Consider the following 14,484-nt stretch of genomic DNA (forward strand, 5'->3'; position numbering starts at 1 on the left):
AGAAATACAATATGATTTCGGCCTCACTACTCAACCTCTTGAGCGATTAGTCCGGCCCGATAAAATCACTGGCTCGCACTGGCCCGACTGGCTCACAGCTTGGTAGGTCTGCCTTACCGTCTCAAAACACGTGCTCTCATGAATAATTAAGAAGCAGGGTCTTCTTATAGGATAAAAATACGTTGCCATGAATACTATTGAGAAACCAACACAATATTACTCAACTAGTAGATTCATGCTACACCACTGATTTTGATCCCACTCCAAAAATGATTTGAATTTTAAACTCAAAATGATCCTGTTTTCCCCACAATTAAAGCTGACAGGTACTCAAGGTTGCTCATTCCCCAGGTTGCTCAACACACACAAATCTTTTTTTTTTCTTTTTTTTTAAAGTAGTCTACTGCATGTTGTCTTGAAACTTTAACTGCACTAGCAAGTTAATCTTGAGTTATTTTGTGTGATAGCTAAATATATTCTACATAAACTAAAAACAGAATTTGTATAAGCATACTTTGCCCTCCTCCTCCTCTCCCCACTGTCACATACCTGTGTGGCCCATTATGCAGCTCATTATACAGGCCTTTGTCTTCTCAGGTGTGAATCACTGCAATAATAATGACATTTCACGCCTCCTCTCATATGAGCCATAGCTGTTTCAGCGTCTTACAGAATTTAAATCAATATATTGTTTTCAGTAAGCAAATAAACAAGATGATTCACAAGATGAATCACGTAATTTTGGGCAAAAACTGCACATTCTTAAAAGTAAAGGTTCATAAAAGGTTCTCTGTAACCCCAAATGTTTTTTTGTACACTATACAATGATTCTTTAAAGGGACTGGAGAATTGACCCAGCCTGACCACCGCTGATTGCTGATCACATGCACTGGATACTGGAAATCTGTCTCTGTCTCTCTCTGGAACCTAGTCTTACAAATATAGCTCTCTTTAGTTTGCATGTGAGGCTTCTGAATTTTATTTTAGAGCATTGTTGTAGCACCTTTTTTGCCCAAGACAAATTTCCTCTCGGGGACAAATAAAGTTTAACCTAACCTAACCTAAATTGAAGTGTGCTGAGCTCTCTGTAGCTGCTGGCTTTATACTCAGCTAATTGCGAATGCCATCAGCTGTAAGAACTGTGCATTACCAACTTATAGGCATTCATTGGCCTGTTTTCTTAAGCCTTGGTCACACTGCACCCCATAGACTTCCATTCGTATGCATGCGAATGCCGCAGACTGAAAACATAAGTACGTTCACTGCATTGGAAAGTAAAAGCTTGCTGAACTCTGACCTGGAAATCACTTCATGTGACTGGGTGAGACCAATTGAAAATCAAAACATGACCTCTCTGGACAGAAATTTAAAATCACTCACTTTTTTTTTTCATCTTGTTTAATCCTGCCATTTTTTGCAGCGCTATACAGCAGAATTTCGTTTGGACATTTTCAAATATGACCGCGGCATTACTCTTCAGAATGATTGGTTTTCTGGGGATACCTCTAACTGTCAAATGACACAGCATTGGAGTTCCATCCCTCTGGAAAACCCCACCTACTAAACCATTTCAAGCTTAATTTTGCACTCAAATGATGAAGGAAAATATCTTAGTTTGCAGATCTATAAATCTAAAATGTTCTCAATGAGCAAATACATGTCCAAACAACATCAATTAAGGTCTTACATTCAAAAGATGTCTCATTAAGAGACAGAATTATCTGGCTTTTTAGAAGCTTTTTTATAATGTATTATTATCGTCCAAGTAACATAAAAAGTAAACATTCAAAATACGTCCACTGAGGAGCCAGAATTAAATGTAGTGTGATGTATTTCTCACGTCTTTTTAGCATTCAGCAATAATGTCCAAGTGACAAAGTAAATCTTTTTGAGTCGATATAGGTGTGTCTATGCACATATCTGTTGTATTTGTTTGAGCATTTAGTAGTATGAGTAATCCTTTACAGAAAGCTCAGCACACGCCGAGATCAGTGCTACAAACACAATTGATTTCAGGCCTGTAAATGAACACATGAATGTTTTATTACATTTTTCAGTGTATAATACATGGAACTGGAGTATTTTCTGGTATTTTCAAAGTCTTGTTTGACTTTTTTTCCCAAATGAACGGTGTTGTGTAAATAAAAAAGCGCAAATAGTCCTATTTCACAAATATGGCATGTAAAATTATATACTAATGCCTGTATAACCAAATAGACCAGGCTGTTAAGCTACACATAAACACAAATACAAAACAGAACAAGGTTGAGAAATATGAAAAGAATTAATAATGCATTTGACACAATACTAAGACTAAAATAAAATATGTTTGAATGCAATAAACTCGTTGGCACTGTAGTTCTAGTAAGTCTTCTGAAAAGACACAACCACTTTAATATATTTAATTTAGGCTTTTATCTGTGTATTTTATAATTTTGTCAGTTGTATCTCTATTTGTGTTCTTAAGATAAACCTCATTTGCTTGTAACAGCATGAGAGTGAGTAAATGATGACAAAATTGTCATTTTGAGATGAACTGTGCTAAAGGTTCTCCTTCCAGGATAAAGAGCCACATTTTTGGGAAGCCCGTTTAAACTTTAAGATCCCTTCATTTGGTTTATCCTCGCTCTCTGCCTTCTGGCACCAACTAAATTAAAGACTTCTTGTTCCATCCTGATTTTCCACTGGGCCTTTAATGTCATGCTTATTTCAAAAGGATATTGCCACTGATTCTTACAAATAATGAAGGGAAATGAATGTATTACTGTGTGAGCACAATGAAAACATATTTATCCTCAATCTACATGTGAATTGCCCCAGCGCAGATAGTCTTCGATTAAATACTGCAAACATATTTGCATAAGCTTTGAATTTAGAGTCCCCCTCAGGCTTTGAGAATTGTGTCAAAGCCTCTCTTTCTGTCTTTTTCTATTGTCATTATTTGATGATGGTGAAGTGCTTCTGCTGATGTATTTGAGTATCTTAACTAAAACCAATTTTTTAGACTGCTACATGAAATACACTAAGGTCAATGTGCTATTGTTAACTTGAAATGTTTCTATCTGACCTGACCTTTTAAAATGCTTTTGTTTTAATTATTTAATATTGTGAGGTGGATTCAGAAATATTAAACAATTTTGGATGTGGATCACATAAGTTCATTTAGATGTTGCCAAAGGAAGTACATTTGGTAACACTTTATTTTGATGGTCTATTTGAGTAGTACTAGACTGTCTGTAATATCTGCTGATGCTGCTCCTACAACAGACATTTAACTGACTATAAGAAAATGTGCAAGTACATGTCGTCTTACAGTACACAGACCCTAAAGCTGGATTACTATTTTTGTGCCACATCGCGCACCTCCGCTGAATGCGCGCGCACCTTGCAAAACGGGGCTTTTATACTTGATGCTTTCACCATTGTGATATTCTTGAAAACGACAGTGGGTGGTTAAAAGAAACTGACCATAAAGTCAGACGAATAAACAGATAAGTAGAGCATTTCCGGAATTACGTCATATCATTCATATCATTCCAGATTTTTAAACTAATTATTTTATTATTTTTAGAAATTATTTTAATGATTATAAGGATTTTTATAACAATTTATTTATTTATTTTTTTTTAATCAAACTTTGATTAAATCTCTCTGATCATGATCATCTCTCTTGATTAGAAACAGCTTGGGACTGCAGACAGGATTTTCCTTTTCCTTCATAGCCAGGACATTGTAATTTGTGCAGAATGTGGTTTTGCATTATCTTGTTGTCTTTTGTGCATGGTTATCCCATAGAAGACAGCACTTTGTGCTTCAAAATCTCTATATACTTTTCAGTATTAATGGTGTCATCACAGAAGTGCAAGTGAACTTTGCCAAGGGCACTTGATCATTATGGACCCTAACATTCGGACTCTGGATGATCCTTTTTTTTTTTGGTCTGGAGCACACAGCATCCACCCCCCCAACCCCCCCACCCCTCTAAAAACAAAAATTCTGAAATTCTGAAATATGGATCCATCTAACAACAGTACATGTTTCCACTGTGTGATGGTCTATCCCAGACACTTCCGAGCCCAGAGAAATCGAGAGGGGTCTGGATGCAGACCTGGGGCCTCATGTACTAAGACTTGTGTGGAAATCATACTAAAGCATTAAAGCACATACTAAATCATACTAAAGCATTAAGCACAAAGCTGTAAATGTGCGTACGCAGAAAAAAATTTAGATGTATGAAACACTCCGTACGCCGAATCTCACGCATATTCTTTTGTATATCTGAATGAACGTGAAACTGAACGCAACATGCACGAGCACAAAACCCCTCCTTGCCTCCTCCCACGTATGAATATGCAAACGTCTCTACTTTGGCAAAACCCAACGAAAAAGCAAAGGCAAAAGCAAGCAAGAAGAGAAACTTTGAACAGAATGTGAATTGGAGGTGCTGCTTTCGGAGGTAGACCGGAGAAAAGCGGTGTTATTTGCAAATTTGTCCTCCGGAATTAACAACAAAAGAAAAAAAATAGTGGGGAGAGTTTAGCTGATGCGGATAACATAGTTGGGTCTGAACATCGCACAGTGGAGTTAAAAGAGAAATAGTGTGATTTATAGGTGTAAAATGTGGCAGTACCCTTGACAGTCTTAGTGGCGCAGCTCGCAAGACACATGTTAACATGTTTTGACACGTTCGAGCATGAACTCGGTTCGAATCCAGCGTCTGATGAACTCTTTCTTCTTTTTTCCTCCGCTACATATCAGATTTTGCCTACTATTTTTCACGATAAAGACAAGTAGGAATCATTAATAAGTTTGTGCATCATATTTTATTTGCACATTTATTGAATGGAAATGTTTCTGATTCACGCATGCAAATTCATCTTCAGATAGTGTCTTTATAGCAATGTGCGTGCAGTAGATTGCTCAGATTACATTGGGAAAACAGGCGACCGCTGCAAATTGTGCATTAATGTTTAGCTGGTCAAATGTATGGTATGGAAACCTTATATACCTGCTAGATGAACCCGTCTCATACAGCTGCCATTGCAAGGCTCAGACACTTTGTAGAGCCATTCCCACATTCAGTTCATTGTTAGTAAATCCTAACGTGAGTGATTCTGAGCGTGAAACCTGGCGTACGCAAAGTTTTTGTGCGTACGCAGCGTTGATACATGAGGCCCCTGGTGCAGTGCAATCTTGGCTGCATTCAATGCTTTTTAATGGGCTCACCTAACCCCACCCCTGGCCCTACCCCTCAAAGTGACACCACTAGCTCCATTTGAGTACATTGTGTCTGACATTGCATGGCTGAGTAATGCAATCTCAGCTTACATCATAAAGGCTGCATCCAGATACTATTGGAGAAATAAACAGCTCTTCTGGACACTGTTAACATAAGGATTCTTTTTGGCACAGTACAGATTTCACTGGCATTTGTGGATGTAACTACATATTGTTGTACTTGACAAAGGTTTGTCGAAGTAGTCTTCAGCCCATGTGGTGATACCGCTTATAGATGAATGACGATTCTTGATGCAGTGCCGCCTGAGAGATCAGAGATCATAATTGTTCAGCTTAAGCTTGCACCCTTGTCCTTTATGCACTGAAACTCCTCCAGATTGCTTGAATCTTTTAATTATGTCATGCACTGTCAAAGGTAAAAAATATCCAACTGTCTTCCTATCTTCCTTTGAGGAACATTGTTTTTAAACATTTTAGTAAATTATTCACACATTGAGAAACTGTTGGCAGCTATTGGCAAACTGGTGATCCTCAACCCATCCTCGGCTGATCTACATGACTATATTAGACAATTCTATATACAATGCCAAGCTTTCTTTATCTCAATGAGCTTTGATGGAATCAAGAATCTGATCACACACTTTAACCTCGACTTTAACCTCGCTCACAAGCAGACTGCAACTAACTCTTAAAGGGAATGAAAAATGAAACTTTGATTGGTTTAACATGCTACACTTAAAGCAATGCATATATAGAACAAGGACAACCCTTTGTGGACCATGTGCTGGACATGGCAGCCATTTTTCCTGTTCTTTGAACAGCAAAATGGATTTGCCATGGCCTAAGTGCAGCTGCTCCGTGCACTTTTGACCATGTCCTTGAATGATTAAACTAAAGTACATAGAGTTTTATAGCTGTTTAGCAATAGTATTTATTATCTTGTTCAACTATTAATTCGAATTGATTGAGAGGTGCTTTTCTCCCCAAATTCCCCATAGAACAACTGAACCCAAAATAATTGACATGATGTTAACATGCCTCTTTAATGTTTTGACTCCTTTCAAAGCTACATTATTTAATTATGATTTATACAATTTCAAAGGATAATAAAATAATAATAAAAGTTAATAAAAATACCATGATGTCAATAATATGCAACTGTGTAAAATGTAAAAAGAGTAAAAGCAATCTGATTGTGAACATTCCAAATAATAATTAAAGTATGAGTACTTCATTTTTAGAATTTTGAATATATAATCTTGGTGACATGTAATCAGTTATCCAGCATTGACTATATACCACGCCTAATTATAATTTCATGTCTTTTTGGTGACAGATAGGGACTATCTTGGTCTTCATCGCGATCTCTCTCTTCTTTTTCTTTTTTCTTTTTTTTTTCTTTTTTTTTAATTAGATACCCATTTTATGTTGCAACGGTCCATTTAGCAGGTTTTATGCCAGCTGAGTACGGCCATGGGGTAATTACAAGGATTATTTACTTCTGTTAATTGAGGTCCCATCTTTGAATGGGTGGTAAAGGTTAATGTTCTTTTGATATATATTTTCTTTTCGTGTCCTCAGACAGACTTACAGGCAAGGGAATTCCTGGGGGTATACAAGTCTGAAATGTTCAAATTCAGTTTTTGAAATCAAGGAATGACCGCCACTGTAAGCTGGTAAGTTTTATTTCTAACCACAGGACCTAAGATGGCCAACATTGATTTCCCTCACTTCTGCTCTTTGCTTGGTCTCAGTGCTTTCATTAAACTCTAATCCGTCTCATTTGCTATGCTTCCAGGAGACATGGAACTAAAAGAGGGAGGTTGATAATGAATTGAAAAGAAAATGTGAAGTTACATATGTTTTCTCTCCCCTGCTCTTTAAATGACCCTTGTCTCCACGTTCATGGTGAGCCTGTTTTAATAGTCTTCCTAATAGGAATTTTAAATCACAAAACTGCTAACCTGCAGGTTAATAAAAATGGTAATTTGGTAATCTTGTATCTGATTTAATTGGATTTCAAGAACCTCTTTAAAATGTGTTTGCATTCTGGAAAATTTACATGTGCTGTGTTAAAAGGGAACTTGAATCTCCAGCTGTCAGGATAATGAATTAGACCATTTCATCTCTATAATCTTCTGACAATCTCCCCTTGTACTTTGCTGTCACAGTTATCCATTAAAGCAATGAATCACCTAAATATTTGAGATTTTTTACGTGGTTTTGCAGCTTTGTAATGTTGCTGGGGCCTCAAAAATACTTTGTTATTTTGATTTTTTTTTTCATAAAGATAATGAAGTTAGGCGACGCAGTGGTGCAGTAGGTAGTGCTGTTGCCTCACAGCAAAAGGGTTGCTGGTTCGAGCCTCGGCTGGGTCAGTTGGCGTTTCTGTGTGGAGTTTTCATGTTCTCCCTACATTCGTGTGGGTTTCCTTCGGGTTCTCTGGTTTCCCCAACAGATATGACAGTCAAAGACATGCGGTACAGGTTAAAAGGGCAGGCTAAATTGTATGTAGTGTATGAGTGTGAATGAGTGTGTGTGTGAATGTCTCCCAGGGATAGGTTGCGGCTGGAAAGGCATCCGTTGCGTAAAAACGTGCTGGACAAATTGGCGGTTCATTCTGCTGTGACGACCCCAGATTAATAAAGGGACTAATCTAAAAAGAAAATGAATGAATGAATGAATGAATGAATAATGGAGTTTGACAATGCAAAAATCTAATAAATTAAAATTGCGTTATATATATTTTTTGATTTTTGACCTCCTAAACTTTTTTTGAGCTTGCATATTTAGTAATGTTGATGCAGTGGATGAATTATTTATTATAAAAGTCAATATATTGGTAAGCATACATTTAGATATCTTTATTTTTAGAAGATTTCTAAAAACATTGTCAAGCTGATAAATCTCAAAGGTGCTCTATTGGATTGAGATCTGGTGACTGTGGAGACCATTTGAGTGCAGTAAGCTCATTGTCATGTTCAAGAAACCAGTCTGAGACAATTTGTGCTTTATGACATGTTACGTTATCCTGCCGGAAGTAGCCATCAGAAGATAGATACACTGTGGTCATAAAGGGACGGACATGGTCAACAAAAGTACTCAGGTATGTTGTGGCTTTGACACGATGCTCAATTGGTACTAATGGGCTCAAAGTGTGCCAAGAAAATATCCCCCACACCATCACACCACCACCACCAGCCTGAACTGTAGATAAAAGCATGATGGATCCATGCTTTCATGTTGTTGACACCAAATTTTGACCCTACCATCTGAATGTCCCAGCAGAAATTGAGACTCGTCAGCTCAGGCAATGATTTTTCCAATCTTCTGTTGTCCAATTTTGGTGAGCCTGTGCCGATTGTAGCTTCAGTTTCCAGTTCTTAGCTGGTTCTTAGCCTTTCTATCAGCTTAAACCAGTCTGGCCATTCTCTTCTGACCTCTGGCATCAACAAGGCATTTGCACCCACAGAACTGCCACTTACTGGATATTTTCTCTTTTACGGACTATTCTCTGTAAACCATAAAGATAGTTGTGCATGAAAATCCCAGAAGATCAGAAACGCAATGTTTATCTTTATTTATTCATTAATCTTTAGTACTATTCTTTTTTATTATTTTTTTTTTTTGGGGGGGGGGGAGTATGCACAATAAATTCATACAAATTAATTAAAATAATGTCATATATGTCCTCGGTCCAATGATGTCATAGTGGAATTTTTTCCAACCTCGTGCTGAGATATCATTGTAGACTTGTGGCCAAGCTGGACAAAGTCCTGTGTAAATTTTTATCAAGGCAGCAGTTTTGTCCTATATTCTACTGAGACCACAGGCTCGAAGCATTAATAGCCTTAAGGATGTCTGTGTCAGCTAGGTAGGTTAGCGAATTTCTGACACAATGCTCTTTCAAATGGATACTGTTACAGCTCAGCTTCAGCTCTACCCCGTTTCCTTTCATTTCCACCTTTCATTCAGTATCATCTCTCAACCCTTGAGGAGATGCTCTGCTCCTCTCAAAGGGCCAGTGCATATCTGACATCAATTATGGGATTGCTATGCTTTAATGCTCAACTTTTTCTTACTGTGAAAGTGTCAGAAGGAAAGGTTTGCTTGGAGGGGTTTTAGTCCTCAATCCAAAATGGACAACATCAAGCATAGCAGTGTGGACAGGACACAATCATCCAAATGAGCACAGAGTACAATACACCATGACACTAAGTGAGACCAACTCTGGTCAACATTTAACCCCCTGGTCTCGTCCGCTTAGCAGACAGAGGTCTGAAAGTGGAGGTGAAGAGTATGTGAGAGAGTGTGTTAGCGCATGGAGGTTATGGAGAGCACATTTGGTCTGGTGTTGTTAGCCTTAGGGCTTTAGCTAATGGGCCACCCAATTCCCAGCAGGCCCTAGGGCTCCGAGCCGCTCTGTATTAGTTGTCCCTCATCAGTAATGACGACTGCTGCTCTTGCTTATGCCCAAAGCCAACAGCCTTCAATCACCATCAGATAAACTCATCATTTTACCACCAATCATTACAAAAACATATAGAGCTCAATCTTTTCTGTAAGTCAATAGAATTTACTGTTGCAAAATTTGTCGTATTTTTATAAAACAGAGCTAAATAACATTCTATGTGAGACATAGACTAGTGTATATGAACAAATACTGCTAGACTACTCTCTGACACCTGCGAGAGCCAATAACTCCTAATTTATCCACACTTCATTGGTTACCCATCAAAAATAGTACTGATTTTAGAGTTGTCATCCATTCATTCATTCATTCATTCATTTTCTTATTGGCTTAGTTCCTTTAATTATCAGGGGTCACCACAGCAGAATGAACCACCAACTTATCCAGCACATGTTTCATGCAGCAGATACCCTTCCAGCAACAATTTAACACTGGGAAACACCCATACACTCCTGCATTCAAACACATACACTATGGCCAATTTAGCTTATTCAATTTACCCATACTGCATGTCTTTGGACTGTGTGGGAAATTGAAGCGCCCGGAGAAAACCCACGCAAAGACTTGGAGAACATGCTCCACACAGAAATGTCAACTGAATCAGCCAGGGGGCAACCTTCTTGCTGTGAGGAGACTGAGCTACCCACTGTGCCACCGTGACACTCGATTTTAGATTTGTATTATTTGTACACAAAGTCATCAATAATCTTGCTTCCCAGTACCTTACAAACTTTGTCCGTATACCCCTATTGATCACTGAGGTCCAGGTAAATCTTAATTCACTCACCATGACTAGAAAATAAAAATAAGTTATAATACGCTTATACGTTAAACTTTTGGAACACTCTTTGGAACACTTGCAAAAATTATATTGTATTTTACTGTATCGTGTAAGCTGTATAAATACAGTGAAATATTTAAACATGAACTTTGCAGTCTTTTTGTGAATACATTTCAAATTTACTCTACAAATATTCAAGGATTTGTGATAAGTGTAGTATTTTTAGCTCATTCTTGCTTGGTTGCTGCTTGGAAGTGGTGTAAGTAAAACCAGCACGGGTATGTATGTGGATGTGTGTGTTCTAACACCCCAGTATATTGATGGGGACTTTATACTGCTCAATGAGCGATATAACAATTATATGAATAACAATTATATAAATTACAACATTGTTTAAAGGAAGTTTCTCATTGTTTGTTTTACTGTCCAAAACACCCAATCTATGTTTTAGTTAAACAATAAAACTATTTGTGAATTTTGTTGATTGGTCTTTTTTTTAATTGTTAAAATATTAAAATGGAATGAATGAATAAATGAGGGCGAAGCAGTAGATAGTGCTGTTGCCTCACAGCAAGAAGGTACCTGGGTTGCTGGGTCGAGCCTTGGTTCAGTCGCCGTTTCTGTGTGGAGTTTGCATGTTCTCCCTGTATTCGCGTGGGTTTCCTCCAGATGCTCCAGTATCCCCCACAGTCCAAAGACATGCTGTACAGGTGAATCGGGTAGGCTAAATTGTCCGTAGTGTGTGAATGTGTGTGGGTCTGTTTCCCAGAGATGGGTTGCGGCTGGAAGGGCTGCGTAAAAACTTGCTGGATAAGTTGGCGGTTCATTCCGCTGTGGCCACCCCGGATTAATAAAGGGACTAAGCCGACAAGAAAATGAATGAATGAATAAATGAATGAATGAAGGCAGAAAGTACTAAATTTTAGAATTAAAAGAATCAATTTCAAAACACAGGATAATTTGATGTTTACAGCTGAAAAGAGCAGGTCATGCACCTGTCAAGTTGAAAAATGATTCTGATCATCCTCTCAAATATCTGCTGGAAGCAAAATGTAATTTCACCAAAGCCTGTCCATCTCTTGTATTATTTTGTATAAATCTACTTTTAGAATTCATATCTACTGCGTGCGCATCACAGAGTGGCATAGGGATCGGTCTGGGACAGCAGTGGCAGCGATCTGCATGCTTTTATTCAGCGCACCCTACCAAGGGCACTCTGCAGACATCCATTATACCCGGACCTTTACCTAATGCATTCTTTTGTGAGTGACGCCCTTTTAAATGCTGCTCATAATCTCCTTTCACTCTCTGTATTGATATCTAGCTCTGGGCGTGTTATCTCTGCATATAAACACGGGTAATGACAATCTGCGCGTTTACAGGAGCAAGGGGAAGTGGGGCAGCAGACACTCACTGCTCCATTAGCATGTGAACGTGACAGCAGGCCTGCACAGTATCGCTACGACTGCTGTCCCCTCTCAAGGTCGATGCTGATGGTCTCGTTCAGGGGCAGAAGCTTCGTGTTGCTTTTTGTTGTTGTAAACTGAGTGACAGTAAAGAACAAATTCGCTTTTAGACAGTGTAGCATGTCTGAAGTTTTAGGACCTTTTTGTTGTTGTTGATGTATATGATGGACATTAAAGGATCCCAAAAAAATGGAATTTATGTTATTTAATATTCACCATCATGTCATTTCACAGTCCTGACATCTATCTTTGCAACACAAATTAACATATTTTAGATGAAATCAGAGAATCCTCTCATCCTCCATAGAGAGGAGCAGTTATATGTTGTTAAAAGGCCAGAAAAGCAACCAAAAACATTCCTTATGATTCCAGTGGTCTCAGTGTGTCGCTCCATGAACACTGTTCCATGTTCACATACACTACCTGACTAAAGTCTAGTCACCTATCTAAGTTTTATGTGCAACAAATAATAATTTGACTTCTAGTTGATCATTTGGTTTCAGAAGTGACTTATATGAAAGGCAAAGATCTTTAAACTACACTTATTTTACCAAAATAAAATGCCTTGATTTTTAATTATTTAATTAGGACATTAAGGTCTGACTTTGCTGAGACAAAAGTCTTGTCACTTAACAGAAATAATGTACAGTTTAAAATATAAAGTCATGATGCAGTGGAAAAATAATTAATTATGTGTATGACTGCCATGAGCTTGGAGGACTCCATACATGCATCTCTCCAATGACTCAAATAATGTATTAATAAAGTGATATGGAATGGCAAAGAAAGCATTCTTCTAGGAATCCCCAAATTCATCAAGATTCTTTGGATTCATCTTCAATGCCTTCTCCTTCATCTTTCCCCAGACATCCTCAATAATTTTTTATTTCTGGTGACTAGGCTGACCAATCCTGGAGCACTTTGACCTTCTTTCCTTTCAGGAACTTTAATGTGGAGGCTGAAGTAGGAGTAGTGCTATCCTGCTGAAGAATTTGCCCTCTCCTGTGGTTTTCATGTAATGGGCAGCACAAATGTCTTGATACCTCAAGCTGTTGATGTTGCTGTCCACTCTGCAGATCTCTTACATCCCCACATACTAAATTTAAACCCAAACCATGATTTTTCCTTCACTAAACTTGACTGATTTCAGTGAGAATATTGGGTCCATGCGGGTTCCAATAGCTATTCTGCAGTATTTGATCATTGGAATGCAGTTCAACAGATGCTTCCTTGACACTTTTCCAAATGATCAATTAGAAGTCTGGTTATTGTTTGTTGCTCTTGCAACTGGGATCGATGACAAGACTTTTGTCAGGTTGTGTATATCTTTTCTCATCAGATCGTCAGGGTGTGCGTATTGTATTAGTAAAAGCAAACCCATATACAGTATATATTATGTATACATTATACAATATTAACAATTTTGGACTTGACTACATTTGTGCAGAACCTCACAACCTCAAACTTTGTGGATCAAAAAAAAAAAAAAAAAAAAAAAGTCAGATACTGTAGTTTGCTTGATTTCATCTGTTTTGTTCCAGTAATGTGCACAATTATGCCACTTTTTTCCCTTTGGCTTCTTATAGTGACTGATCACATAGTCATAATAATAATAATAATAATAATAATAATAATAATAATAATAATAATAATAATAATAATAATAATAAATAAATCACTGTGACAGTAAAGCTATTTAAATCTGAATCCTTGGAATGGTTAGCATAAGCTCAGCTTTATGCAGTTTCATCATCAAAAGCATTAAAAAATAGACGCTGGATGCTTGAGATGTGAAAGTAAGGTTCCCTGTCTTGTTTCTTGTTTCTTTTTCATAACTGGGCAGTTTTATATGTGTGTATTGTTTAAGGGAAATTGATGCAACCGGATAAGGAACTTTTCAGTTTATCTGTGGAATGTGCTGGTCTAACAAATTTGATTCACAGAGGTTTTACCTCACAACTTAAGCTGAAGGATCTTCTGCCAATGTTTTTGGGGAAAGTTGTTTTCAAGGTTTGTACAGTAATACACTTTTATCTATATATTATTTACATTTTAGTATAAGTGTGGTATACCACCATATTTCTGATCACCTGCTACTTTTAAAATTATTTTATATGAATTCCCAATTGCCAGTAGAGTAATCCAATTGTTATAATCTAATGCCCATATAAATCTAATACTTATTTGCGTTTAAATACTTTATTAACACCAAAAACAGTAATGTGTTGCCTGTAATTAGACAATTAAAGAAAAAACAATCATAATTATTTACTTTTTAAATAAAAGTTAATGTGAGAGTGAAAAAAGTCTAGTAGCTTCCTTTCGTTCTCGCTTAATGAGACACCTGTGCTTGCTTGTCAAATTTATAAATAAATGAAATCCAGATGAGACATTTAGCAAAAGTAAAGTCATTAGCAGTTTGTGTAGCAGAATCTAATTATCATCAAAGATTCACAAGTATGAAATATCAGATAGGAGTGAACCAAACTAACACTTTATAAACTGAACGTGTTTAGACATTAACTTAC

At 37.4% G+C, this 14,484-nt stretch overlaps 3 protein-coding genes across 7 annotated transcripts in view; all 3 read left to right on the forward strand.

The window, feature by feature from the left end:
* The window catches only part of LOC147836356 (uncharacterized), a 702,935-nt gene that overhangs the window by 587,160 nt on the left and 101,291 nt on the right, over positions 1 to 14,484 (forward strand). The gene's annotated exons all lie outside the window — the stretch shown is intronic.
* kyat3.2 (kynurenine aminotransferase 3, tandem duplicate 2) overlaps positions 1 to 14,484 on the forward strand; it is an 808,585-nt gene that overhangs the window by 401,879 nt on the left and 392,222 nt on the right. The gene's annotated exons all lie outside the window — the stretch shown is intronic.
* Positions 1 to 14,484, forward strand: part of LOC147836358 (uncharacterized) — a 248,822-nt gene that overhangs the window by 79,731 nt on the left and 154,607 nt on the right. Inside the window, exons 4-5 of one of the 4 annotated variants that reach the window (XM_087257217.1) lie at positions 6,820 to 6,914; positions 7,037 to 13,431. The exons of the other annotated variants lie outside the window; for them this stretch is intronic. Coding sequence (XP_087113343.1) covers positions 6,820 to 6,885 — 66 coding nt within the window. The 3' untranslated portion in view covers positions 6,886 to 6,914; positions 7,037 to 13,431. Of the gene's footprint in view, positions 1 to 6,819; positions 6,915 to 7,036; positions 13,432 to 14,484 lie in introns of those variants that run through there. 4 annotated transcript variants of the gene reach the window in all.

Source organism: Danio rerio, chromosome 6 (assembly GCF_052040795.2).
Source record: "Danio rerio strain M-AB ecotype USA chromosome 6, GRCz13ab, whole genome shotgun sequence".
Lineage (NCBI taxonomy): Eukaryota > Metazoa > Chordata > Actinopteri > Cypriniformes > Danionidae > Danio > Danio rerio.